The 27,239-nt window shown below is 41.3% G+C and overlaps 1 protein-coding gene across 2 annotated transcripts in view; it reads right to left on the reverse strand.

Moving 5' to 3' along the window:
* WDR44 (WD repeat domain 44) overlaps window positions 1-13,827 on the reverse strand; it is an 82,470-nt gene extending 68,643 nt beyond the window's left edge. For both annotated transcript variants that reach the window (XM_081792787.1, XM_081792786.1), the window contains exon 1: window positions 13,334-13,827. In XM_081792787.1, coding sequence (XP_081648913.1) covers window positions 13,334-13,410 — 77 coding nt within the window. In that variant the 5' untranslated portion in view covers window positions 13,411-13,827. The remainder of the gene's footprint in view (window positions 1-13,333) is intronic.
* Between the last annotated feature and the right edge of the window lie 13,412 nt (window positions 13,828-27,239).

The raw sequence follows: 27,239 nt of genomic DNA on the forward strand, positions 1-27,239 counted from the left end.
ACTCTTGACTTTGGCTCAGATCATGATCTTGCAGTTGTGAGATCAAGCCCTGTGTCAGGCTCCCTCACTGAGTGTGGACCCTGCTTGAAATTCTCTCTCTCTCTGCTTCTGCCCCCCTCCCTTGCTCTCTCTCTCTAAATTAAACTAGGAAAAAAAAGTAATTTTTAGGGGCGCCTGGGTGGCTTAGTCTGTTAAGCGTCTGACTCTTGATCTCAGCTCATGTCTTGATCTCAGGGTTGTGAGTTCATGCGCTGTGATGGGCTCTATGCCCAGTGTGGAGGCTGCTTAAAAAAAAAAAAAAAAAAAGTAATTTTTAGTAAAATCCTAACAGAAACAGGTAACTAAATTTATGACTGCCTGGAGAAGTCAATACTAATGCAGTCATGCTAAATCACTTTTAACTTATTTTTTAAAAAGTAAACAAGAGGTTGGACTACAGGCTGTATCAGAAGTGTTATCAAGTTAATGTGCTAATATGATTCTGTAAATTATCTAAAACACCCTATAGTGTACTAATCTTAAAAAGTAAATGCCCCGGGTGCCTGGCTGGCTCAGTAGGTGGAGCATGGGACTCTTGATCTTGGGGTCATGAGTTTGAGTCCCACATTGAGTCCCACCTGACTGACTTACTTGGTAGAGCATGTGACTCTTGATCTTGGGGTCATGAGTTCAAGTTGAATGGTGGGCATAGAGCTTACTTAAAAAAAAAAAGTAAATGCCAATAACTTCTAAGGTCACCCTATATAAAAATTAGAGCTCTGAAGAATCTGTCACAACCCCCTCTTTAAAAACTTTACATAAGGGGCGCCTGGGTGGCTCAGTCGGTTGAGCGTCCGACTTCGGCTCAGGTCATGATCTCATGGTCTGTGAGTTCGAGCCCCGCGTCGGGCTATGTGCTGACAGCTCAGAGCCTGGAGCCTGCTTCAGATTCTGTGTCTCCCTCTCTCTCTGACCCTCCCCCGTTCATGCTCTGTCTCTCTCTGTCTCAAAAATAAATAATAAAACATTAAAAAAAATTAAAAAAATAAAAAAACTTTACATAAATAAATTCTATAATCAGTGAACTGATTACTCAGACTTTGAGATCCTTTGCTTTTCTCCTTCTGAGTTTACTGCTCAACACCAAAGATGGGCAGAGGAACAAAACAAACAAACAAAAAAAATCAAAGCAAACCATTTATTTTTAAAATTTAAAAAAAAATTTACTGCTGTGATAAAAGGTTTGATGGGAAAGGAAGTTGTAAACTAATGACTGAACTGAGGTTTTGGTATAAGTGGTAGCTTTTAATTATTCATGTTCTCCCTCCATATCATGAATAATAGAAAAATGAACATATTTCTGTACATTTAATATTAAGCATTTTATTTAAAAAATTTTTTTTAACATTTATTCACTTTTGAGAGACAGAGAGAGATAGGGTGTGAGTGGGGGAGGGGCAGAGAGAAAGACACAGAATCCGAAGCTGTCAGCAAGCACAGAGCCTGACTTGGGGCTCGAACCCAAGAACCGTGAGATCATGACCTGAGCTAAAGTTGGACGCTTAACCGACTGAGCCAGCCAGGCATCCCAAGCATTTTATTTTATAAATTTGATTACCATGCTTTATGTATCTGAATTTCTACTTCTGCATTCTTTAATGAAATATGTATTAGATACTTGATAAACACTCTAGAAAAATCTCAAATTACCTAGAATGCTTACCTACGTAAAACATTCTGAGTGGCAAGTTTATTATTGATTATAAAAAAGGCTATTCAATCTTATTTATAGCCTAAATGGTAATTACTGACAATGTAGGTTTTGTAATTACTTAGCTACTATGAATGCATTTTTCCCATTAATTTGACAGCCAGAAGAGGTTTGATTAGGTGGAAAATATTAATAACTACCACATGCATTCATTGTGACTGCTAAAACACACCTTTGAAGGGGAAGAAAAACAAAACAAAACATGGTGTTTCCAATTAGTGGCTTGTAGCCAAAAATATGAATCAGTTATACTAAAAAAAAAAAAAAAAGGAAAAGAAGAAAAAGAAAGAAAGAAAAAGAAAGAAAGAAAGCCACAAAACCGTGGCCTAAATAAACAACTGACAACAATCTACAAAACAAATACAGGGAAAAAAAATCCAGGATCAAGACGTTTTGATGAGGCACAGAACACAGAAGCCCCATCAGCACTGGCTCACATCTTGAGGGGTTTTCCCTTAGGAACAAAGAACATACCCTTTGAAATGCAGTAGCAGTATCTGGGATTCCAGCGCTTTCAGTAGCAAGGTCATTTTCTGACCTAGCTACTGTACCATAATCAATTCCATCAGCGCTTAAAAAGAACATTAAAAATACTGCTTTTTGGGGCGCCTGGGTGGCTCAGTTGCTTAAGCGTTCGACTCTTGATTTCGGTTCAGGTCATGATCTCCCAATTCATGAGATTGAGCCCCGAGTCAGGCTCTGGGCTGAGCATGGAGCCTGTTTGGGATTCTCTCTCTCCCTGCCCCTCCCATACTGGCTCTTTCTCTCTTTCAAAATAAACAAGTAAACTTAAAATATATATATTGCTTTTGGGGGGACGCCTAGGTGGCTCAGTCAGTTAAGCCTCTAACTCTTGATTTCGGCTCAGGTCATGATTTCCCAGGTGGTGGGATCAAGCTCCGCAGCAGCCTACCTTCTGAGCATGGAGCCTGCTTCAGAGTCTCTCTCTCTGCCCCTCCCCTACTCACACTGGCTCTGTCTCTCTCAAAATAAATAAACATTAAAAATATACTTTGTAGTGGCGCCGGGGTGGCTCAGTCGGTTAAGCATCTGACTTTGGCTCAGGTCGTGGTTTCTGAGTTCGAGGCCCCATAGGGCTCTATGCCTAGGGCTCAGAGCCTGGAGCCTGCTTCTGATTCTGTGTCTCCCTCCCTTTCTGCCCCTCCTCCACTCGCACTCTCTCTCTCTCAAAAGTAAATAAACATTTAAAAAAATTATATATATACTTTTCATTGTTTTAAATGAATTATACATACCCAAACAGCAGAAGAGTTAGTCTCATCATTCTAATAATTCACATTTAAAACTTAACATCACAAATGTTTATAGTTTAGAAAAGAAAAGTAGGGCAAAACCTAATGTTTTATATCTTCATTCAAAACCATCATCTTAATTACCACAAAGTGGTAAAGCTCCACTTTTGCTGGCTGGCCCTTATCTACCCTGAGATGAGTTTTATTTGCAAAATTAGGGTAATAATTGTCCTACCTGTCTCACAAAAATTGTCCTTCTGTTTCACAGAACTGCAGGATAATCAGAAGAGATAATGTAACCAAGAGTACTTTGAAAACTAATGCCCAACATTGGTAGAGAGTATGGCATTACCATTCTTTACAAGTAACAACATAATACTTCTTTTTTTTTTTTTTTTTTCAACGTTTTTTATTTATTTTTGGGACAGAGAGAGAGACAGAGCATGAACGGGGGAGGGGCAGAGAGAGAGGGAGACACACAGAATTGGAAACAGGCTCCAGGCTCCGAGCCATCAGCCCAGAGCCTGACGCGGGGCTCGAACTCACAGACCGTGAGATCGTGACCTGGCTGAAGTCGGACGCTTAACCGACTGCGCCACCCAGGCGCCCCAACATAATACTTCTTTCTTGCTGTGAACACATTCATCCCTGGAAGAAACAGTTGGTAACAAGGAATTGATATGGCTATGGGATAACTGGAAACACCTCCCAAGGCTTCACTGTTAACATTTAATATTTGCTGAGTACAGGGCGTCCTCAAGTTACAAGGGTTCCATAAATCCAAACCACTGTCCTTGCCTCAGCCCCCTCCATTTCCTCCCTCTTTGCTCTTAATAGGAACTGGTGTGGGGGTGGGAGTACAGATTTGAGAGAACCAGGAAGTTCAAAAGTAGAAGAAAATGTGAAGAGAAGTGGAACACCACAGAGCATGCCTAGTCACCATCCCTATCACCATCTAGACCTTTCTTTCACTACTACACATCAGCTGTGGACATCTCTCTATGCTGGGAAATAAGGCAAAGGTTAGAAGTCAATAGCTAAGAGCTATGACGTGGAACAAAAGAGGGATAGTAAAGTTCACTTAAAGGAAAAACAACTGATCTCAGTCATTAGCCATAATCTCTAAAGCCAATCCAAGAAAGTCAAAATACCAATTGCAAAATATTGACAAACCTACTCACTTTCACTCACAAAGGTGTTAGTGGGGTTTTTATTATTATTATTATTATTATTATTTTTTAGTAATCTCTACACCCAATGTGGGGCTCAAACTCAGAACCTCAAGATCAAGAGTCGTATGCTCCTCCGACTGAGCCAGCCGGGCACCCCACAAAGGTACTAGTTTTCTCAAGCTACCTATTTATTCATTCTGCTCACCTACCTTCTACTAACCCAATGAACCACCCTCACCTGCGATGCTAACCAATCCCACTTACCAATGTATTTACAATATCCAATTTAACCAATCTTTCCCTTGCTTGTTCTCAAAGATCCACCCATTATATGTCAGCCATCATGGTCCCTTCTCAGTTTTAAGGGACAGACAATAAGTTATTGAATCTCTGTACTGATGACATTGGGTAATCGAGGAAGGAGACAGCTGGGAATAAGTGGAGTAGAATTGAGCCTGCAGAAATGTTCAAACAACCTGCCATTTCAGTTTGACAGTAGATAAGTGTATTTTAAAGGAGATTTTTTAAAAAACACACAAATTGTTAATAGTACTGCTAATAACCAGAAAGAGGATTCCCTCAGTCTCCCTGAGGATTCTCCTCAGTCAATTTAAACAGACTTTCAGGAACAAATTTAAAAGAGAACTATGGATATTAAGTTCATCCATGGCTAGTTTTTCCAGTTCAAGAGCAATGCCAGAAAAAACACTCCCACCTCTTCTTTTGAGCCTATTTAGTAACCAGTGGGTTTGAATACAGCTCTACATTCTATTTACTGGTTCTCTAGAAAGTCTGACCTGTAAGAATGCCTACAGTTCAATGAATTTGTACTGGAATAGTTTGTGACAATTAGTAGTGGTCAAGTAGGTTTTATACAGGTATGGCTTGCTCTGTACAGGCTGCCTACTGGAAAATATTGTTAAAATTTTCTGTCAGAACCTTCCAAAAATTTTATGCTTCATGCTTGGCCTTTTAAAAAAAAAAAAAAAAACAAACACATTTTCTCTCCCCCCTGCCCACCTCCTTCTTTCTAAAAATGTTAAGGATTGGGGCCCCGTGGACAAAGTAAACCTTTTACTGCCCCTAAATCTATTTGTGCAACTAAAATAAAGTTTTCCTTGGAGCATTAGCAGAATTTAACCACAGTTTTGATTAGGATACACAAGTCTTAAAATGAAACCGTTCTAATCACAATTTCAATAAAAATTCAAACCAGGAAGATTTAATCATTTCATAAACTTACAGTCTTACAAAATAATCTTTTATTTAACAAGATAAACACTTGGGACGTCTGGGTGGCTCAGTAGGTCGAGCGTCCAACTCTTGATTTTGGCTCAGGTCATGATCCCAGGATCATGGGATTGAGCCCAGTGTTGCCTGCTTAAGATTTTCTCTCTCCTCCTCCGTGCACACACACACGCACGCGCACTCTCTCTAAAAAAAAATAAAAAGATAAACACACTTTGAAAAGTAAAAAAAAAAAATCTTTTTTTAAATTAAAAAAAATTTTTTTTTAATGTTTATTTATTTTTGAGACAGAGGGAGAGAGAGAGAGAGAACGCATGAGCGGGGAAGGGGCAGAGAGAGAGGGAGAAATAGAATCCGAAGCAGGCTCCAGGCTCTGACAGAGCCTGACACAGGGCTCGAACTCACTATCTGTGAGACCATGACCTGAGCCAAAGTCATGGCTCAACCCAGGAGCCACCCCCGCAAAAAAAAAAAAAAAAAAAAAAAAAAAAAAAAAAAAAAATCTTAAGACTAAAATTCTACTTTGATTTTTAAAAGATTATTTATCGTTATGTATGGAAATGGATACTATTTACTAAATCATAGTGATTATGTCACTTAATGTCAGAGATTAATTGTGCATATTTAGAAGTCACTACTACACCCTACAATATTAACAAGCATGAGCACCAAAGACAAACACTAACACAAATACCAGCAGTTTATATATCCTAAATATTTGTTCAATATATTTTTTTGTTTGTTTATTTTTGTTTTAAGTAGGCTCCATACCCAGCATTGAACCCAGCTCGGGGCTTGAACTCACAACCCTGAGATCAAAACCTGAGCTGAGATCCAGAGTCGGTCGCTCCCCTGACTGAGTCAGCCAGGCACACCCCTCCCCGCTGTTTCTTCTTCTTTTTCAAAGTAAACTCTATGCCCAATGTGGGGCTGGAACTCACGACCCCAAGATTAAGAGTTGCATGCTCTACTGACTGAGCCAACCAGGCGCCCCTTCAATATCCTTATTTTTAGCAAGACGAGTAAAGTCTTATGGTTCAAAACTATTTTATTTTCATGAATTCTGAGGTTTTTAAGAGATAAAAAATGTACTTGTCAAGTAAATATGAAGACTTCTATTATAAAGACCCATATAATAATTCAGTCTTTACCTTTCAGAATTTTCCTGTTTATTCCAAGGCTGCAAAGGAAAGATAACCCTTCCTATTAAATTTCTAAACAATTTTTCTCAAATTAGAATGAATTAATCTAAGGGCTAAACATTCTTTCTACAACGTACAGAAATCATTTTTGTTAGAAGCCAGATTACTTATTTGGTAGCTGCTGATAAATCAAGGTGCTTTTGGGTCACTTCATTTAGTGTGTGATGATACCAAGTCTAAAATCACATTTACAGGGGCGCCTGGGTGGCGCAGTCGGTTAAGCGTCCGACTTCAGCCAGGTCACGATCTCGCGGTCTGTGAGTTCGAGCCCCGCGTCAGGCTCTGGGCTGATGGCTCGGAGCCTGGAGCCTGTTTCCGATTCTGTGTCTCCCTCTCTCTCTGCCCCTCCCCCGTTCATGCTCTGTCTCTCTCTGTCCCAAAAATAAATAAAAAACGTTGAAAAAAAAAAAAAATTAAAATCACATTTACAAATACATTTCTTAAATGGTCACTCTTGATCTTGAAATTTATTCTAGCTTGTATCACAAAAGGATGGCCATCGGATGTCAGTTGTGCAATGTACTCAATCTTCAAGACAATGACTAACAATGGAACTGAGAACAGGAGTATGAGGAACCGTTCCCTAAATGCATTCTTGTTAAATTCTGTATGCTTAAAATGTTTGGAGACAAAAAGGTTTTGTGGACTTAAAACTAATTGACCCTGATGGAATGCCAAACTGTAAACTGCCAGACAGCTGCAGCTGGTAATAAAATGCTAAGACCTGAAGAGCTTTAGCAGAACCTGATTATATGGTAATCCTAGTAGCTGAGAGAAGGCAAAAGAGCTAGAAGAATAACTGATAGGCTGGTTGCTATGGTAACCAAGATAAATTTGTATACTGACTGGGGAAAACATTGGGATTGCCATCAGGTATGAGGCCCACACTATGTCTCACGTGCTTTTTCTTCAATTTTGAATCACGAGATGACAAACTAACACAAAGACCGCTCAGTTTGAAGAATAGGGTTCTGCTCTGAAGAGTAAGGAAAGCACCCAATTAAAGGTTTAGCTGTTTAGCTGCATAATTTGACAGACAGCTAGAGGGGAACAGACTTTGTGAACGTTTGTAGAAATCAGTTTAACTCTGGGTAGAAAACAGAAATGTAGGTTATTTATCAGTTCAATTTAGACGTCAGGAGGATATCATAAAGTACCTACAATTTTTGTTACTTTAAATTTTGTTTGAGGTTATTTCTTATGGGATATTAATCTTTTACAAAAAGGATTATTTAATTCCCACTATGTAGGTGTGAATGTAAAACAATAGTAACTGGTGTGCTTTGTTTTATCTCAGTTATCTATACTCCAGGAAGCAGCCTTTTAACTTGGGTCTCTATTCACCACCTCTACCTCGATCACCACTACCCCCATCAACCAAACCCTTCCTCCACCTACACTACCCCGGAAGTAATTACCAGAATTGTGGGCAGAGTATGAGGAGGAAACAAACAGTGTCTTCAAGGGGCTTTCCTAGCAAAGTCACTCGACTTTATCTAAAGTTAAAACAATGAAGAGAACACATGGATGGCTGTGGAGTGTATAGGTTACACACTTAGGTCTCAAATACCAATAATTAGAAATCATCTTCTGTTCTGTAGGGCTACAACTGAATTGTCACCATCCTACAAGTATGTAGGCTTTCAAGATTTTAAAAATCAAATTTTATCTACCCTATTTTATGCAGTTATCACAAGAACGGAGTAAAGTTTTCAGTTAATAGGAGTTTGTACAGATTCAAATTGAGTCCCCAAATTGCCATACTAATACAGACTGTTCTACCTCCATGAGTCACCAATTGATAGTTGGAGGCCACTAAATTTAGAGCCTGAATTTACCTTATATGTAGGTCCCTCTCCCCACCTCCATATAATGTTACGTGGGTGTGATAAACAGCATTTACAAATATATTTCTATCAATCCACAAAGTCAAAAGCAATCAAATATAATCCATGATTTATAAATATAATCTGATTAAATGCCAACCCATGAACAGCCATTTTTAAGGAATCTTTCCTAAAGTAACCCATACTGCACAAATTTTTTTTATTGAAACTTGTATCAATTTTCTCTCAGAAAGAAATGTTTCTGATGCTTAAGTAAAGTGAGAAGCTGCGTTTCAACAAAGGCAGCTATGCAACTTGTTGCTTTTAGACTGAGCTATTCTTCAGGACAGTTTGATCTCAGTTCTCATCATTTAAAAATCAAGATTTCACCATTACTTCAATCTAAAATGATAGACTGGTGGGGCTCCTGCTTGGTTCAGCTGGTAGAGCATGCAACTTTTGATCCCAGGGTCGTGAGTTCAAGCCCCACATTGGGCAAGGAGCCTACTTTAAAAAAAAAAAAAAAAAAAAAAAAAAAAGAGGGTCACCTGGGTGGCTCAATTGGTTGAGTGTCCAACTCTTGATTTTGACACAGGTCATGATCCCAGGGTCCTGGGATAGAGCTCTGCATCGGACTCCGAGCTGAGTGTGGAGCCTGCTTAAGATTCTCGCTCTCTCGCTCTCCCCCTCTCCCCTTCACTCTCTCTCTCTCTTAAAAAAAAAAAAAAGAAAGAAAGAAAAAAGATAGACTGGGGTTAATACTAACTAGACTCCTTTTTCTTTTGTTTCTTCCTAGACTCCTGAAACTGAACTAAATAACAACCACTGTTCTTAGATCAACCTTTCTGCCACCTGTTTTCATCCTGATTTGGAGAAAATTAGTGGGCAAAAGTTAGAATCCTAGACAGAACAGTCAATATCCTCTGACAGCAGGGCATGAAAAAACAGAATCAAGGTAGACAGACCATCTTAAGATCCCACTAACAGGGTAAGGGCCAGTAACCTAGAGCAGGGATAGCTAGCAGTATTTTCCCTCCTTCCACAGACAAGGCAACATGGTATAAATGAGGAATCAGGAGACTTGGGTTCTAGTTTCAAGTCTGCTACTAATTAGCAATGTGTTGCCTTCCCTCACTGAGCCTCGTTTTCTCTTTCACAGTTAAATGGGAGGGCTGGACTGAATGATCTCTGATCCTTTCCTATTCTAAAAATGTCAACCATTCTATCCTTCCTTCCAAGGCCTGAAAAATATTTTGGTTGCCATTAAAAAAAAAAATAAAGAAAGAATGCTCAAAAGGTCACATTTATTTTCATAACATGTTCTCACTGCCAGCCTTTAGTATGCGTATGTATGTATAATCCACACAAACTAGCAGGAGCATTCATCTTATATCTAATTTACCCAGTAAACATTTAACTTAAAATCAATGGGTCTTGAATCATGTACCAAATATCATCAAGTCGGTTAAACTAAAAACTTTTTTAAAAAATCATGGAAAGATTTCCCAAGAACAAAAGCTTATCAATAAAAGCACACTATTAAACCTCAACACGATGACAGACTTTTAGAGTTGGAGGAGTTCTCAGAGTGTAATCTCAATTTAAAGATGAGGAAATGAAATGACTCAGAGTCCAGGGCTTTTTTTCTACTATACCTCACTTCCTCCTCCCTTTCCTGCTTTATCAAAAGACAGCATAGTAGCAAAAAGAACGCTAGACTGTGAGACTGACCTGGATTCCAGTCCTCATTGACATTAATTTGCTGTGGCACCTTGGACAAGTCATTTCCCCTCTTTAGGCTTTGGTTTTCACAATATTTTATATGTAGAAAGTTAACTGTATGCCCCTTCTACCTGTAACATGCTAGGATCTTATTAAATTCTTATACAACAAAATACACATTCCTGAAAGAGAAAGTGGAAATTTCTAGTCAAGAGAACCAAAAAGCAGGCTGCTGCTTTTAAACAGATGCATCAGTTCAATTTAGCAAGCTGGTCCTAAAGCAATTTACTCCAGAATCTCTTGGAAGAAGATATCCCCGCCCCACCCCCGCCTCTAGACAGACAGACAGACAGACAGACACACACACACACACACACACACACACACACACAATGTGAGGCAGCTATGACATACTGCAAAAAAAAAAAAAAAAAAAAAAAAAAAATACTGGACTAGGAGTCTGAAGAACTGGCTTCAAATCCTAGCTGTCACTTACAAAGCTGTGTGTCTCATAGGCCAATTCATTAACCTCTCTGAAGCCTAAGGTTCCTCATATATAAAAACGGAGAGAACAAGGAAATCTGAGCTAAAATATCACTCAAAAGAAAGCTTTACAAATGTGGTGCATATTGCAAAGCTGGGCAAGTGGAGATGATCTGCCACTATGGAAAAGTAGGCTGGACTAGAATGAAGTCTGTCTATTAAAAAGCAGGGCTGATTTTTAACTTACTAAATTTGCTTTCCAAGACTAGAACAACAAAGTTGAAGATACCACTGGAGGGGAACAGAAGAAATAAATCAATTTTAGGAAACGGACTGTGTATTTGGATTCTGATTAACAAAACATATGAGATAACTCTCGACTGTCTAATCAGTTCACTAAATTTCATGAAATGGTCTGTGTACTGTGGCACACCCAACAGCAAGGAACACTTCTTAGTTTGCAAACTCAGTCTGTTAACCTCTTAGAGTTTGCACGGTGTGCCACTCCAATTCCTATCAAGGGACAGAAGGCATTTCTGATAACCAGATATCCAGTGACACCATCTGTTTCCACAAATCAAGATTTCTCACTGCATTTCTAGGTTGTTAGTTACCCGGCCAAATCTCTTCACAGTACGTTATGCAAAAGACAAAACCTGTCACAAAGGGTAGAGGAAATGTTAATGATGCCAACCTTTTTCAGTCCTCCCAGTACTGCTAGTTCTTTTCAGATTCAATTCTCCAGATGAGTCTAATTCTCTTCCAAATTTCCCCCACGAATACAGAATGAAACCGTGAAATTCACAGACTGACACCATAGTTTTATCCATACAGCTCAACACGTTGAATATTTGGACAGGTTATAGAGTCAAAATTAGAAGGGTGGATCCCAAAAGACGTTTTTACTTTTCACCTACTACAGAAGGATCAAAGTGCTTGAGAAGCTCTATTATCCCAAGAGGCAAAAAGTGATTCTATTAATTCTATCAAGATGACTCACTGGGTTCAAATAAGTTAAATAGCTCCAAGTTCTGCATACTTCCTCCCAAAGTAAGCACCATGTGAAGTTAAATTTGTTAACTCCAAGAAAGGAAGGAGAAGGGAATGGACATTTGAGTTCTTCCTCTGTGCCAGGTACTAAGCTAGATAATATACACTCCTGATATAACTGTCCTTCAAAATTAAATGTTTCGTTCATTGAAAAGAAACAATACTCACATATTTCTAAACTGATTACAATCATATACATAGATTGTTATTTCCTCCCCCCACTCCACACACATTCAAAAGGTCTGTCATTTAACCTAAATCAACAGTTCCTTACTTTGAGGGGAAAAGCACAAAAACAGAATTTTGAGGGTATCCAATGTATCTGGAAATCCATAAGTATTTTCAATCCTCCACTGTCTAGCGATGAGCTTGTTTCAGATACTGAACTTGAAGGAGACTCTGTGCCATCTCAAGATTGGCCACTGCCACCCAAAAATCTTTTAATAGTGATAGGAAGGTTGGTGGAAACACATCTGCGACCTACCAATGAACATTTCTGATTTTCGTGCTGTAACTCTTTGGGTATATATCATATATAATATATATTAGGCTTTCGAATGTCTTCTAGAAAGTACAAATAACTTGATTTGCAGCAAACATGATATTTCTTCCATGGGGGTAAGCTTGAGAATTGAGGGCAGATCAACGCCTGTAACCATACAGCGTCTACTGACACTAACATACGAAGTTCACCAATTCTCAAGTTCTTACAGCACGAAAATACATTTCCCTGCCTCTACTTCCACACAAGCCCGCAGAAGAGTTCGGCGAAATAGCTTTAAATCCCGTTTCAACTTTTGAGAAGAGGAGGAGTGGGTAAGAACAAGTCCCAGGCAAGCGGAGCATTCCAACTACCGCACTTCCTTACTCAGAATCTCCCATACTAATCATCACTAAAACATCTTGCAGAATTAGATAAATAACACAAAGCTGTGGCTCTCCTTCCAACCACCAGATTACTCAGCACTTGTTTGTATCTCTGTAGCCGGTTGTGTACAATTGCGTCCGGCTCCCCTTTTAAGACAGCGTCCTCCCGAATGGGAAGGACCTCGTCTTCGATTTCCTTTGCCTCGCCGTAAGGTGCTATTTTAATAAAACACTGTTGATCTAGAGTACATCAGCTAGAGGACTCCCCGAAGTAAATACCCAACCTTCCCCCCCGCTCCTTCTCTTTCTGGGCAACGAAAAGAGGACGGCGAACAGTTACGGCCACCTCTGAAACGAACAGGCAAGTTAGCGGCACCAGAAAAAAACAAACGAGAAATGCAATTTCTCCTTTAATCCGTGGTCCCCAAGGCCAAAACGGATGTTTCAAAGGTAAAGCGCGGAACCCCACCAATACAGATCGCCGGCTCTCGGGCACGTAAACTGTCCCACCTCGAAGAAAGCCGGACGAGACGAGAAAGGGGCTCCGTAGCCCCAGGGACCGCTCGCCCAGGGAATGGAGGGGGTTTGGCCGAGGTGGGCGATTCCCCCTCCCCCGAGTCCCTCTGAAGTGCCCGAGCGAGACACCGAGGAGCAGCGGTGGCGGACACAGCGGGACCCGGGAGGGGTGCGGTGGGGAGGCACTGGGGGAAGCCGGGGGACTGGAGCGCCCGGCTTCTGGGCCGTAGCTCCAGTGACTTACCCCACAGGGTCGCCGCCCCCTAGGTGCACATCTTCGGGGGCATCAAAGAATTCCTCGGTGTCGCTTTCCGACGCCATTTATAGGACACACCCGCGGGTGAGGGGGCCGACGCCGCCTGGAGGGAGGGTGACTTTCGTCTCCTCCTCGTCGTCCTCCACCCCGGCGAGACCGTGGGGAGGTGGGTCCCGGGCGAGGACAGGGACGGAGCGGACTATCTAGAGTGAGGAGCCGGTGAGGGGCAAGGGGCCGCCGTCAGCTGCCGGGCTGCGAGGATGACCGGCCGAGCGGCAGCCTGAGTAGGCGGCGGTGGGTCCAGGGACTGTTGCTGCCGCCGCTCCCGGCGATAGGTGTACAAGGAGAGCGAGAGAAGAGGCGGTGGCTCTCTGTGGGGGAGGGCGGGCTCGCCGACGACAGCAGCTCCAATTTCTCCCGCAGCAGCAATTACAGCAGCTGGGAGAGCCAGTTGCCCGCAAAATACGGACGCGCACCTAACCTCGCGAGATTTCGGGAGGGGCCGGTGAAAGCGTGGGCGGGGCGAAGAGAAGGCGGGGGCGGTTCCAGAGCGGCGGCGCTCAGATTTCTTCCACCCGAGAGGCCTATCAAAACGGCGCAAGCGCGTTGAGTGCGTTCGGCGAGGGCCGGAAGTAGCGGAGGGGGGCGGAGAAGAGCCTCCTGAAGGGAGGAGCCGAGAACCTGCGCAGGGGCGGCGTGGTGCCTCGGTTCTGAGGGAGAGCGCCCGGCGTGGGTGGGGTCGTACAGATCGACTCGTCCCCTAACTCGGCAGATGCAAAGACGGGCATCTTCAGAGGGGTGGTGTTGAGTCCTTTTTTTCACTTGTGAGGAAATGCTGTCGGGAGACGCTGGCATTGTGTCATCAGCATTTACGTCGTCCTAAGGTATCCAAGCCCAGGATATCCCACCACCTCTAGGACATAGGCAAGTCCATCACCTCTAGCGTTTCGGAAATAACCTGCCCTAGGTACTACAAGATTTCTAATTGAGATCCCTAGATACGACCCTGCCGGCCAGAGGGTGGGGTCCATGAGAGCTACTTGGGGAGTGTGCCAGTTTCATGGAGTAATGATGGATTTGTTGCTGGAGCTGCGCCGACGTAAGGCCTCCAGTTACTCTTTCTCTCCGAATATTTGTTGCCACCCACACTTAACGTGAGGGAAATTCTTACAGACTGGCCGAGGTGTGCATCAGTCAAGTGGTAAATATATATTGAACAGATACCGTTGCAAAGCTAAGAGCTAGTAGCTCCATTCTGACCCTCGATTGCCCAATGTCCAGCGATGAAAATAGAAAAGTATTTTTTCAAAGACCAAGGTGGTCTTTCTTAACGGGTCATTGACCACCAAAGTGAAAACATCGACTTTCTTCTCTAAGAGCGCTGAAACACATTTGTTTCCCATTGATGTCACGACAGGAAGGCTCTCAGACCTGTTAGCACAGGCTCAGCTAACTGCTCAAGATGGCACCCGGGAAAGACCGGATTGGGTCTGGGTGCATGCCCTTAGAGGCTAGAATGGGGTTCTAAATTTCTGTTTGTAATGCAACCAGGAAAAGACCTGGCGTTGCCTGCCTTACTTGAGTAAAACCGAATGCCATACACTGTCACTTCTGTAACGTCCCAGGGAGTTCGGGGGAAACGCTGCATATTCAAATACTGTAATATTTTTTGCCGCAAGCCACGTGATTATTGATACGGGGTAAAGGAATACCGGTAAATAGCCTCATTCAGTTCAGGTCAGATACTACGGCCAAATAAGTTTAGGTTAGATCAATTAGACTATCAAATAAGTTACTAAAACTACAAAACAAAATTTTTAGCTTCCAGAGCTTTTTGGATTTCAGAATTGCAGACAAGGGATTTCTGGGTCCTTGTGAGGATGTGACTTTTGTCACGACCTAGTAATTATTAGCTTTTATGTGTTTTAAACATGTTAATTTCCCGGATAGAAAACTGTGTCTCCGAATACTTTTTCTTTTGTTGCTCACTAGGAAAGATACGCTTTTTTCCTTATGGAGTTTGGAAAGATAAAAGTAAATAAACTACCTGAATTTATTCTCTTCCTAGTCATCTAATAGTGAATTTATGTTTGCCTTAAAAATTAAGTTTGGCGTTGGGGTGCCTGGTTGGCTCTGTCGGTAGACCATGTGGCTCTTGATCTCGGGGTCATGACTTTGAGCCCCACCTTGGGTGCAGAGATTACTTTAAAAAAAAAAAAAGATGAAGACAATTTAGTTCCTGTCTTCCAGGAGCTCACAATCTAGCAAAGGATCCAAATATGGATTCCTAATTTGGTATCTTTTTTCACCACACCGTATTACCATATCACCTCTCTTGGACCTTCTTTTTCTCTCTCTCTCTCGGACCTTTTAAGGTACCTTAACATTATACTTAGAAAAAGTCAAGAGTGGAGAAATGATTAGGTGATAACATTCTTAGAGCTATTAAAGTTGTCGGTTTAAATGCTTTTTATCAGTTATGTGAGAAAGTGAATTTCTGGTAACATGAAAACATGTGTACTGCATGTCACAATATTTTTATAAGATTTGAAGCAATTTCTACACCCAGCTGGGGGCTCCAACTCACCACCTTGAGATCAAGAGTCACACCCTCCACCAACTGAGCCAGCCAAGCCCCTCCCCTCCCCCCCCCTCCCCGCCCCACGTGTCATAATTTTAAGAGATTAAGAGATGTTTTGGCTAAATCATCTAAAGTTTTAAAGCAGCAGATTTTAGGTCTAGTACAAGGCAGTAGTTTTAAAGCTTTTCTCCTTATTAGAACTGAAACTTATTTTTTTTTAAGTTTATTTATCCATTTTGATAGGGGTGGAGGGGCAGAGAGAGAGAGAGAGGGAGAGAATCCCAAGCAGGCTCTGCTGTCCGCACGAAGCCCAACGTGGAACTCCATGTCACAAACCATGAGCTTATGACCTGAGTCGAAATCAAGAGTTGGGCTCTCAACTGACTGAGCCACCCAGGCACTCCTAGAAATGAAACTTTTTCATCAAACTTAATTCCATGCAAAAGTGTACTTCTCATAAAAATAATAACTGCTCCAGTTGAAGCAAGACTAGTCCAGGTCCCTGCCTGCATGGCCTTCCCTGAGGTGCCAGAGACTGCCCCAAGGAGCCGTTAAAAAAAATTGAAGGCTGTTGGTCCAAAGCAGGAGTTGGCAAATTATGGTACACTGGACAAATCTGTCCCACCGTCTGTTTTGGCAAACACAGCAATTCCCCCTTATCATTATTTCGCTTTCTGCAGCTTCAGTTGCCCGAGATCAACTGTGGTTCAGAAGCAGATGGTCCTCCTGACGTATCTTCTCACGGTACATCAGAATATCTACATCATTTACCTCACTCTATTTCATCACACAGGCATTTTGTCATTTCATGTCACCACAAAAAGGGGTGAGTACAGTACAACAGCATATTTTGAGATAGACCATATTCACATAAGTTTTATTACAGTATGTTGTTACAATTATCCTATTTTATTATTAGTTATTGTTAATATTTTACTGTGCCTAATTTATACTTTTTTAAAGTTTATTTTTACTTATTTTGAGAGAGAGAGAGAGAGAGAGCAGGCAGAGGGGAAGCAGAGAGAGAGAGAGAGAGAGAGAGAGAGAGAGAGAGAATCCCAAGTAGGCTCCATGCTGTCAGCACAGAGCCTGACATGGGGCTCGAACTCATGATCCGTAAGATCGTGACCTGAGCTGAAATCAAGAGCCAGATGCTTGAGCCACTCAGGTGCCCCTATAAATTGTACTTTTCATAGGTTATGTATGGATAGGGAAAAACATAGTGTATATAGGGTTTGGGACTATGTGTAGCTTCAGGCACGGCAGGGCCCAGTTTCACTGGGGGTCTTAGAACATAGCCCCCATGGATAAAGGGGGACTACTGTAAAGTTTTATTGGAACACAGCCAGGCTTATTTGTCTCTGTACTGTCTGTCTGCTTTTAGGGTGGAGTTGAGTAATTGGGACAGAGACTGTATGGCCTACAAAGCCTAAAATATTTCCGATTAGGCTCTTTGCAGAAAATTTTGCCCACCTTTGGTCCATGGGATACTATTTTCTAAGGTACCTCAGAACTGAAAACACACGCACATTAAATGGTTATTTGAATTCGTTTCACGACGGAATTGTATAATGCCACAAAATCGTATATACAGATAAGAATGAGGATAGAACCTTTTCCCACCTGGCTCGTTCCTAGTGACTTTAAAAACTACACAGGCCTAGTGGAAACTTTTCATGCCTCCTTTTCTTACTCTCTTCTCTTGGCAAGAATAATACAAACTGGCAGTGTACTTGGGGCCAATTTTTCTGCAACCTCAAGGGTAATCACTGGGAACATCAGTAACCAGACTGTCATGGGCATAGACTTTTGTTACAAACAAGAGCTAAAGTGATAACTCAGGGAAAAACTTTTTTCCTTTAATATTTTTGTAACATTTCTTTATTATTTTTTAATTAAAAAATATTGTAATGTTTATTTATTTTTGAGGTTGGGGGGAGACGGAGTGGGGGAGGGGCAGAGAGAGAGAGAGAGACAGACAGACTCTGAATCAGGCTCCAGGCTCTGAGCTGTCACCACAGAGCCCAACGCGAGACTCAAACCCACAACCCGTTAGCTCATAACCTGAGCTGAAGTCAGATGCTCAACCGACTGAGCCACGCGGGAGCCCCAGGGAAAAACCTTTTATATACAGGGTTAGATGATTTATATACAGGGTTAGATGATTTGAGAAACAATATTGATGTGAACTGATTTAATATTATAATCTCCATGAGAGTTTTTATGGATTTTGAAGTGTCAGAATCCATAAAAGAAAATCATTCTGAAACTGGCCAAAATTTCTCAGGGGCAAGACGAAATTCTGTAATCATCAACCTTCAATTATGTTTGAAAGGTCAACTGTGTTCCAGATTACGATGGTAAATATTAAAAAAAAATTCTATTTGGCTTTGGAATCTTTATATATTTTTTAGGTCCATACCACCTTCTTCATAATGTTTTGTTTGTCTTAATATTAAAATGAATTTTTGACCTCTGAGCACACAAGAACTGAAAGTAGAGAAAGCTGGTCTGAAATTTGTTAAGAGATGCAGAAAAGCCCGTTCGGGATTTAAGTTGTGTTATTATTGGGGCGCCTGGGTGGCTCAGTCGGTTAAGTGTCCGACTTCAGCTCAGGTCATGATCTCATAGTCCGTGAGTTCGAGCCCCGCGTCGGGCTCTGTGCTGACAGCTCAGAGCCTGGAGCCTGCTTCGGATTCTGTGTCTCCCCCTCTCTCTGACCCTCCCCCGTTCATGCTCTGTCTCTCTCTGTCTCAAAAATAAATAAACATTAAAAAAAAAATAAATAAATTGTGTTATTATCATGTAATAGAATACTAAGTAGCCATGCATGTATTACTGTTCGGGACGCTGGAATAAAACTAACTGGGGTTATCTGAAACACAAAAAGGGTATTTATTCATTTGCACAATCAAATACAGACTGCTCTACCACTTGTCTGTTCCTTTGCGATTAATACATTAGAGAGCAATTTGAGCGTAAGGTGAATTTTGCATTTCCTTACGTGTGATTCTGCCAGCCAGAAGCACTAGGCGAAAGCAGAAAACTACACCCAGCTGAATCAAGTCACATAGGAATGCACAAAATACACACACACATACCTCAGACAACTACCATCTGCTTCGGTTCATCGTATGTGTTTGAGTCCCACCCATCCCTGTCTAAGTGTTACGACTTTCTGTCAGAGTCTGATTTCAGATCACTCTCCTATCACCTCACAAGAACTCACAAGCCCCAACCCATTTCCACACGAAGCAAACTTCAGGCCTTTTTTATTTATTTTATTTTTTATTTTATTTTATTATTTTTTTTTAATGTTTATTTATTTTTGAGACAGAGAGAGACAGAGCATGAACGGGGGAGGGGCAGAGAGAGAGGGAGACACAGAATCGGAAGCAGGCTCCGGGCTCTGAGCCATCAGCCCAGAGCCTGACGCGGGGCTCGAACTCACGGACCGCGAGATCGTGACCTGAGCTGAAGTCGGACGCTCAACCGACTGAGCCACCCAGGCGCCCCTCTTGGTATGGTTTTTAAAAAATTTTTTTGTTTGAATACAGTTGACATACAGTGCTATGTTAGTTTCAGGTGTACAATATAGTAATTTAACATCTCTATATCTAAAGTTTTTGAATGTTGTACTCCTAGCCTCATTTTCCACGTAAACCCTGGGGTTTTTATTGAACAACTTTGTGCAGTGATTGTGAGGAAAGCATATGTCACCGCCTAGCAGCACTAACTGTAGTCCAGATGAAGTAGCTTTAGGCGTGGCTGGATCCAGGGTCCAATATATCACTTCTCTCTTACGTCCATCTCTCATCTTTGCTGATCTCTGCTGCTTTTTGTGCACTGGCTTCAACTTTCCTGTCGCAGACAGCTTCCTTCTTGAAGCCAGTGAAGAGGGCTGCAGGCAGCTTTGGTTTATAATGTCTTAATAATTGTCAATCCCAAAGGAAGTGAGACTTTCTTTTCCCCTGTGGTCCTATATTAAATCCGAGAGATGATGTTGATTGGCCTCAGGAGATTCCTCTAGCTAAGGACAAAGAGAACTCTTCTTTGTGAGGCCTGGGTCAGCCAATTCCCTGCTACACACCAAGTGGGGAGAGACTGCTGTGAGTATTCCAGGACCACATAGAATATGCCATGGTTGTTTTTGTCCGAAAGAGAGTTACCAGCAGACAGGAACAATGTGCTAACCCCAGTTGTTAATGGTTCAGTCTCTGTACTCTTCGACATGACAAAAGCTCACGATGTGTTAAATGAAAACAGATGTTATGAAATACTGCATGTGGAATAATCCCATTTATGTAAAGTCATTTATCTGTGTATATGTGTATATAAGCACAGAGAATTCTGGAAGAATGTTCACAAATGATTGATGGTGATTGTGTTTGGCTGCTGATTAAAGTAATGAGATGTGTGCCTTATTTGTACCTTCATATGATGATTGAGTTTTCTACAGTGAATATGTACTAGTTTTTCTGTAATTTTTTTATTTTCTTAGATTTTACTTACAAAAAATTTAATGTTTATTTTTGCGAGAGAGACAGAGTGTGAGCGGGAGAGGGGCAGAGAGAGAGGGAGACACAGAATCAGAAGTAGGCTCCAGGCTCTGAGCTGTCAGCACGGAGCCAGACTCAGGGCTCGAACTCACAGACAGTGAGATCATGACCTAAACTGAAGTTAGATGCTTAACCAACTGAGCCACCCAGGTGCCCCTAGATTTTATTTTTAACTAATCTCTATACCCAAAGGGGGGCTTGAACTCACAATCCTGAGATCCAGAGTCACATGCTCTACCAGCTGAGCCAGCCAGGCATCCCATATTACTTTTTAAATGAGAGAGAATAGTAAAAGAAAATATATAACCAATCATATACAAGGTAGACTTAAATACAAAATAAAGACCTGAGATTCATTCCCTATATGGTACATGAGTACGAGTCCCGGGCCTTATTGTTAGCTTCTGGAACATTTCAGTAAGTACCACTAAGAAGCTGAACTTGGACAAAATACCCACAAAGGAAATCTTGAAATGTAGTTAATCTACCAATAAAAAGTACTATTTTTTTGCACTGCAGGCCTGACACACAGAGAATGGTAATGGGAATTTCCAAAGCAACTATGAAATGATGGACTGATGTGAAGCTTCTAGAGGAAAGGATAATATTAGAGGTTCACTTATGAACTAACCGTGATTTTGTTTTGCAAAACAATAAGCAATATATATGGCCTGATCTAAACAGGGATAAATAAAGACATATGAACTTTATGCTTCAAAAAATTATTTCAGGTCAAAAACTAGAGATATTTTTGTTTTTCTCCTGTGACATTACTTACATTTTTTAAATTTTTTTAATGTTTATTTTTGAGAGAGACAGAGCATGAGGAGGGAGGGGCAGAGAGAGAGACACACACACAGAATCCAAAGCAGGCTCCAGGCTCTGAGCTGTCAGCACAGAGCCCGACTCAGGGCTCGAACTCATGAACCACGAGATCATGAACTGAGCTGAAGTCAGATGCTTAACCAACTGAGCCACCCAGGTGCTCCTTTTACATATATTTTTAATTGCTGACACTGAATTGAATGGCAAACATTTGTATAACAATATCAGTCATCAGGCTAATACACACGTGTGCATGTACACACACACACTCAACAGCAACAACTAAAATTTCATGGACTCTTACAATTAGAAGGGACTTTAAAGATCATGAGTCCAAACTGCACTTCTGATATATGAATTCCTTTTAGAAGTTTCCCTGATAAATGGTCATTCAGGGACCTGGCGCTTACTATTTACCCGATACGCTTTTTTTTTTTTTAACTATTGTTTTTACTTTATTTTATTTGTTAACTAATCTCTGCTGAACATGAGGCTCAAACTCATGACCCCAAGATCAAGAGTTGTATGTTCTACTGACTGAGCTGGCCAGGCACCCCTACCTCATCCGCTTTTTGATGAATGTTAACAAATTTCTTCATTGTATTTAGCCCAAATCTGCATCTGCATTTCTTTTTTTTTTTTTTAAGTTTTATTTATTTAAGTAATCTTTATACTCAGCGTGGGGCTCGAACTCACAACCCTGAGATCAAGAGTCGCATGCTCTTCTGACTCAGCCAGCCAGGCGCCCCCCACCCCCACCCCAAATCTGCGTTTGTAATTTACATCCACTGATTATAATTCTGGCTACTAAATCCATATACAACCTTTTAATCTATTTAAAGATGGTTATCAGTCCTCTTTATATTTTTTATTTTGAGAATAGACACTGATGTATTTACACTAAATGTGTTCAGAGACAAAAACAAATGGGAATTTCAAATGCACAAATGTATGTTAATTAAATATGGGATAATAGGTATACATACTAAACATGTCCACCTATATATGGAACACTTGTCTAACGGTATGCTCTTTGTGTGTGTACCTAGTAATAATATATTACATTAGAATAGCTCTTCATACTTTCTGAGACAGCTTCACATCTCTTATATCATTCAATGGTAATAAAATAACAATAATTGCTATCATTAAGTTACTGCTAGGTACCTTATTAAGGGCTTTGAATATATTATTTCACTTAATCATTATAATATATGAGGAATATACTATTTTCTAAGCATGGAAACAGGTTTAGACGAGTTGAGCAACTTGCCCAACGTTTCACAGCTCACATTTAGTGGTCAAGATTTGAGTCTAAGGTCACACTTTTATTTTATTCATTATCTCCCCAGAGTTTGCTGTAGTTTTACTACCCTGTAGCAACTGAGCCAAGTTAAAGAGTGAAGTGTCTGAAACCATAATATGGCAACAAAAAAATTAAAGCAATTGGTTGACATTTCTTTTCTTTTCTTTTTTTTTTTCATTTTGTAATGCTATTCTTAATCGAAATGAGTACGTCTCAACATTGGGAGTTGTAGTAGGCAGAAGTTTAAGATAGACCCCAAGATTTCCTAGCTTCTAGTGTACTCACCGTCCCTCCCAGTTACTCAGTTCAACACTAATCTAGGTGCCGCTGGGAAGGGATTTGGCAGATGTCATTAAAGTCCAAAATCAGTTGACCCTAAGATAGGGGGGATTATACAGGTGGATTTGACCTAATCACTGAGCCCTGTAAAGGCAGAGTTTTCTCTGGCTGGTGGGGAAGAGGAAGTCAGAGAAAGGCACTCGGGCTGGCCTGGAGGAAGGCAAACAGGCTGTGAACTGCGTATGAGGTGTGGAATGTGGCCTCTAGGAACTGAGAATGGTCCCCTGCTGATAGTCCGTGAGGAATCAGAGACCTCGGTCTTGTGGTGCAGGGAACTGAACTCTGCCAACAACCGGAATTTGTATTTTTTAAAGCCACTAATTTGTGGGTAATTTGTTATGAAGTAATAAAAACTATCACAGGGAAGGGGCGCCTGGCTGGCTCAGTCGGTGGGGCATGTGACTCGATTTTGGTTGTAAGTTTGAGCCCCACGATTGGGTGTAGAGATCACTTGAAAGTAATATCTTTTTTTTTAGTGTTTTTATTTATTTTTGAAGGAGAGAGAGAGACAGAGCATGAGCAGGGGAAGAGCAGAGGGAGAGGGAGACACAGAATTCGAAACAGGCTCCAAGCTCTGAGCTGTCAGCACAGAGCCCGATGCGGGGCTCGAACTCACAAACTGTGAGATCATGACCTGAGCCGAAGCTGGACGCTCAACTGACTGAGCCACCCAGGCGCCCGAAAATAATATCTTAAAAAAAAAAAAAAAAAAAAAAGAAGGACAGATCTAAGGAGGTCATGGTAAAACAAGTGTAATTCATCAACAGATGCTTGTTTGCTTTCTGAAAGGCTTGAGTGTACTTGGGAATAAACGTAACACTGGAATGAACATTAAGGTATAATTTAACAGAAGAGAAAAACAGTGAATTTAGAAAAAGTAACTTAACATGCATTTAAAATATGAAAGAAATATCTTGCTTCACATACACTCACAGACAGACCACACCCCAGATTCAACTCCATTTGCAAAATACCCAGAGCCTAGTAATCCTGCTACCCATGTGGCGTTAGGGACTGTCTGATCCCCTGCTTCTCTGGTCTTTTACCATCGCACGAACCTGCTTGCATTCAGAATTTGGGCTTAGTTTCAATGTTACTCTTACTACTGACCTCCCAGTATTGTTATCAGACTTCACTGTGGTTGCTTGATCATCCATTCATTCACTCAACAAGTATTTATTAAGGGCTTACTGTGCACCAGGCATTGTGCCATGTGGTGGGTTAACAATGGTATGGCCTAGTCCTTCTGGGTTGGGCTATTCATCCTGTCATCTACGCTCTTGATCTGAGCTCTGACTTATAGCTTCGGTACCCTGCTCCTGGAATCTGGCATATGTGACCTAGGTCATCTGGGAATGGGGCTTCCCCTGGTCATTGCTCAGCCTCTGAATAACTAAATCTCTAGCTTTTCACTTACGGCTTTTGCTTATGTTCCTTATCTTTGAAGCCTAAACTTCTGGACATCAGTCTTTTCTAGTTTTGGAGAAGCCTTGACCACAGTCTTCCTATGTTCCCTGACTAGTGCTAAGTTATGGACTTCAAGTCTAGCTTGCCCTGCCACATCCTTTCGCCTACTTCAGTTCTCCTGTCCACCTGAGTCTCATTGGCTGGCTGTTCTGGTTTGTCATTATCTCTTCAATCCTTAGACCCAGTTTGCCCACATAGATGTTTAGGTTGAGAAACAGTAGATATAATTTTAGCTTTTCAAATTTTCTAACAAAGTTTTATACCCCAAATGATCATTTTGTCAAGAGTAGATAATTTTAAACAGGTTATCTGTGGAGCATGCAACTCTTGATCTCAGGGTTGTGAGTGGAAGCTCTATGTTGGGGGTAGAGCTTACATTTAAAAAAAAAAAAAAAGAAAGAAAGAAAAAAAGTAAAAAAAAAAAGACCCACAAAAACTAATCTTTGATCTGGCCTCGGTCTTGGGTAAAAAGTTTGAAAGTCATGACCTAAGAAGAGAAATGGGGGATGAAAAGAGAATAGTCATTTGTTCTGTACCAATATTCTGGCTAGCATTTAACATTTTATCTCAATCATTCAATTTTCCAACCTCCCCACCCACTGTGCTTTTATTTTTATTTTATAGGTGGAGACCTGAAGCACAGTAGCAGGGTCAGAATTTGAACTTAGGTGAAGCTGGCTTTTTTTTTTTTTAAGTTTATTTATTTTTGAGAGAGAGAAAGAGAGAGTGCACAGGAGGAGCAGAGAGAGGGAGAGAGAGAATCCCAAGCAGGCTCCACGCTGTCACTTTGGAGCCCCGATGCGGGGCTGGAACCTAAGAACTGTGAGATCATGACTTGAGCCTAAATCAAGAGTCGAACACCTAACCGACTGAGCCACCCAGGCGCCCCTGAACCTGGCTTTTCAATGTATGCTTTTGCTAGTATATCTCACCAAAATACATACTTTTATTTCTGCTTTTCCTTTTGGAAATTGCAGAGTTAGAATTAACAGAGCTCACCTACCAGATACCACTTCGGACTCTGAAGGAACGGTCACGTTGACTATACATAATCTCAGTTCTAGCATTCTGAAAAAAAGAAAAAACCACAAACACAAACAAACAAACAAAAACACATGAGGCTTATTCAAGCAACTCCACTAATTGTCCTTTGCTCCTTTTGGGGATGAGACATGACTGGGTACCTCACATAGGTAAATGAAGGGTTGGCCTTATCCTATTCAGTTTGGTAGACAGAGGAAGGTTGCTACGTAAATGTGGCCTAAATCTGAGGGTTTGTTTATTTCACTAATTGTGGAATGTGCTCAGCCATTATCTATTATATATTGTCTCTCTTCTGCTTTTTTTTAATCTTTAAAAAATAATCTAAAAAAAAATCTCTATATCCAACGTGGGCCTGAACTCACAACCCCAAGGTCAAGAGTCACATGTTCTACCCACTGAGCAATCCAGGCACCCCTCTCTCTTATTTTCTAATATTTCCTTCTAGGACTCCCATTAGATGCATTTTGGCCCTTCTCATTATATCCTTTATTTTTTTAAGTCATTTATTTATTTATTTTGAGAGAGACAGAGACAGCATAAGGAAGGGAGGGGAAGAGAGAGAGAGAGAGAGAGAGAAAATCCTAAGGAGGCTCCACACTGTTAGTGCAGAGCCTGACATGGGGCTTGAACTCGGGAACCATGAGATCATGACCTGAGTTGAAATCAAGAGTCGGACACTTAACCGACTGAGTCACCGAGGCGCTCCTCTCATTATATCCTTTATATGTTTTAACGTGTCCTTCATTTTTGTCCTTGTGTGTATGTGATATTTATTTGTGAGCACACCTTTATTGTAACCTTCTCTTTGGAGATTCTTTGAGATCTGGGTTTGAAGTGAATTCTTCCAGAAAAGAGGTGCATTTACTCCTACTAGTAACTTGGAAATCCATTTGGCCCTTGAACAACGTGGGGGTTAGGGATGCCAACCCCCTCTGCGGTCAAAAATCTGTATGACTTTTGACTCCCCAAAAAGTGAACTAATAACTTGCTGTCAAACAGAAGTCTTACTGATACCATAAACAGCTGATTAACACATATCTCGTATGTTACATGTCTCATATACTGTATTTTACAGTCAAGTAAGTTAGAGAAAAGAAAATGTTAAGGAAATCAGAAGAGAAGCACCTGCCTGGCTCAGTAGGTCGAGCATGTGACTCTTGATCTTGGGGTTGTGAATTCAAGTCCCACATTGGGCATAGAGCTTGCAAAAAGAAAAAAAAAAAGAAAAAGAAAATCATAAGGAAGAAAAGTACATTTATAGTACTGTACTGTATTTATTGAAGAAATCTGCATGTAAGTGGACCCATGCAATTAACGTTTATTTATTTTGGGGAGAGAGGGAGACAGAGTACGAGCAGGGGAGGGCCAGAGAGAGAGAAGGAGACACAGAACCTGAAGCAGGCTCCAGACTCTCACCTGTCAGTACAGAGCCCAACGCGGGGCTCGAACTCACGGACCATGAGATCATGACCTGAGCTGAAGTCGGTCAACCATACTGCCAATACAGACCTATTTTAAGCTAAATTTCTGGTATGAGGTGTTTTGGCCATATAGGTAATGTGAATTCTGGACCCAAGCATGCCTGAGTACAGGTTTGAGGTTATGATGTCTAAAGGGAATTTTTCTCTCTCTCTTTTTCTTCTTCTCCTTTTTCTTCTTTGTCTTCTCCTCCTCCTCCTCCCCGTCCCCCTCCCTCTCCCCCTCCCCTCCCCCTCCCCCTCCCCCTCCTCCTTCTCCTTCTTCTTCTCCTTCTTCTTCTCCTCTACCCAGAGC

Source organism: Panthera onca, chromosome X (assembly GCF_046562875.1).
Source record: "Panthera onca isolate mPanOnc1 chromosome X, mPanOnc1 haplotype 2, whole genome shotgun sequence".
Lineage (NCBI taxonomy): Eukaryota > Metazoa > Chordata > Mammalia > Carnivora > Felidae > Panthera > Panthera onca.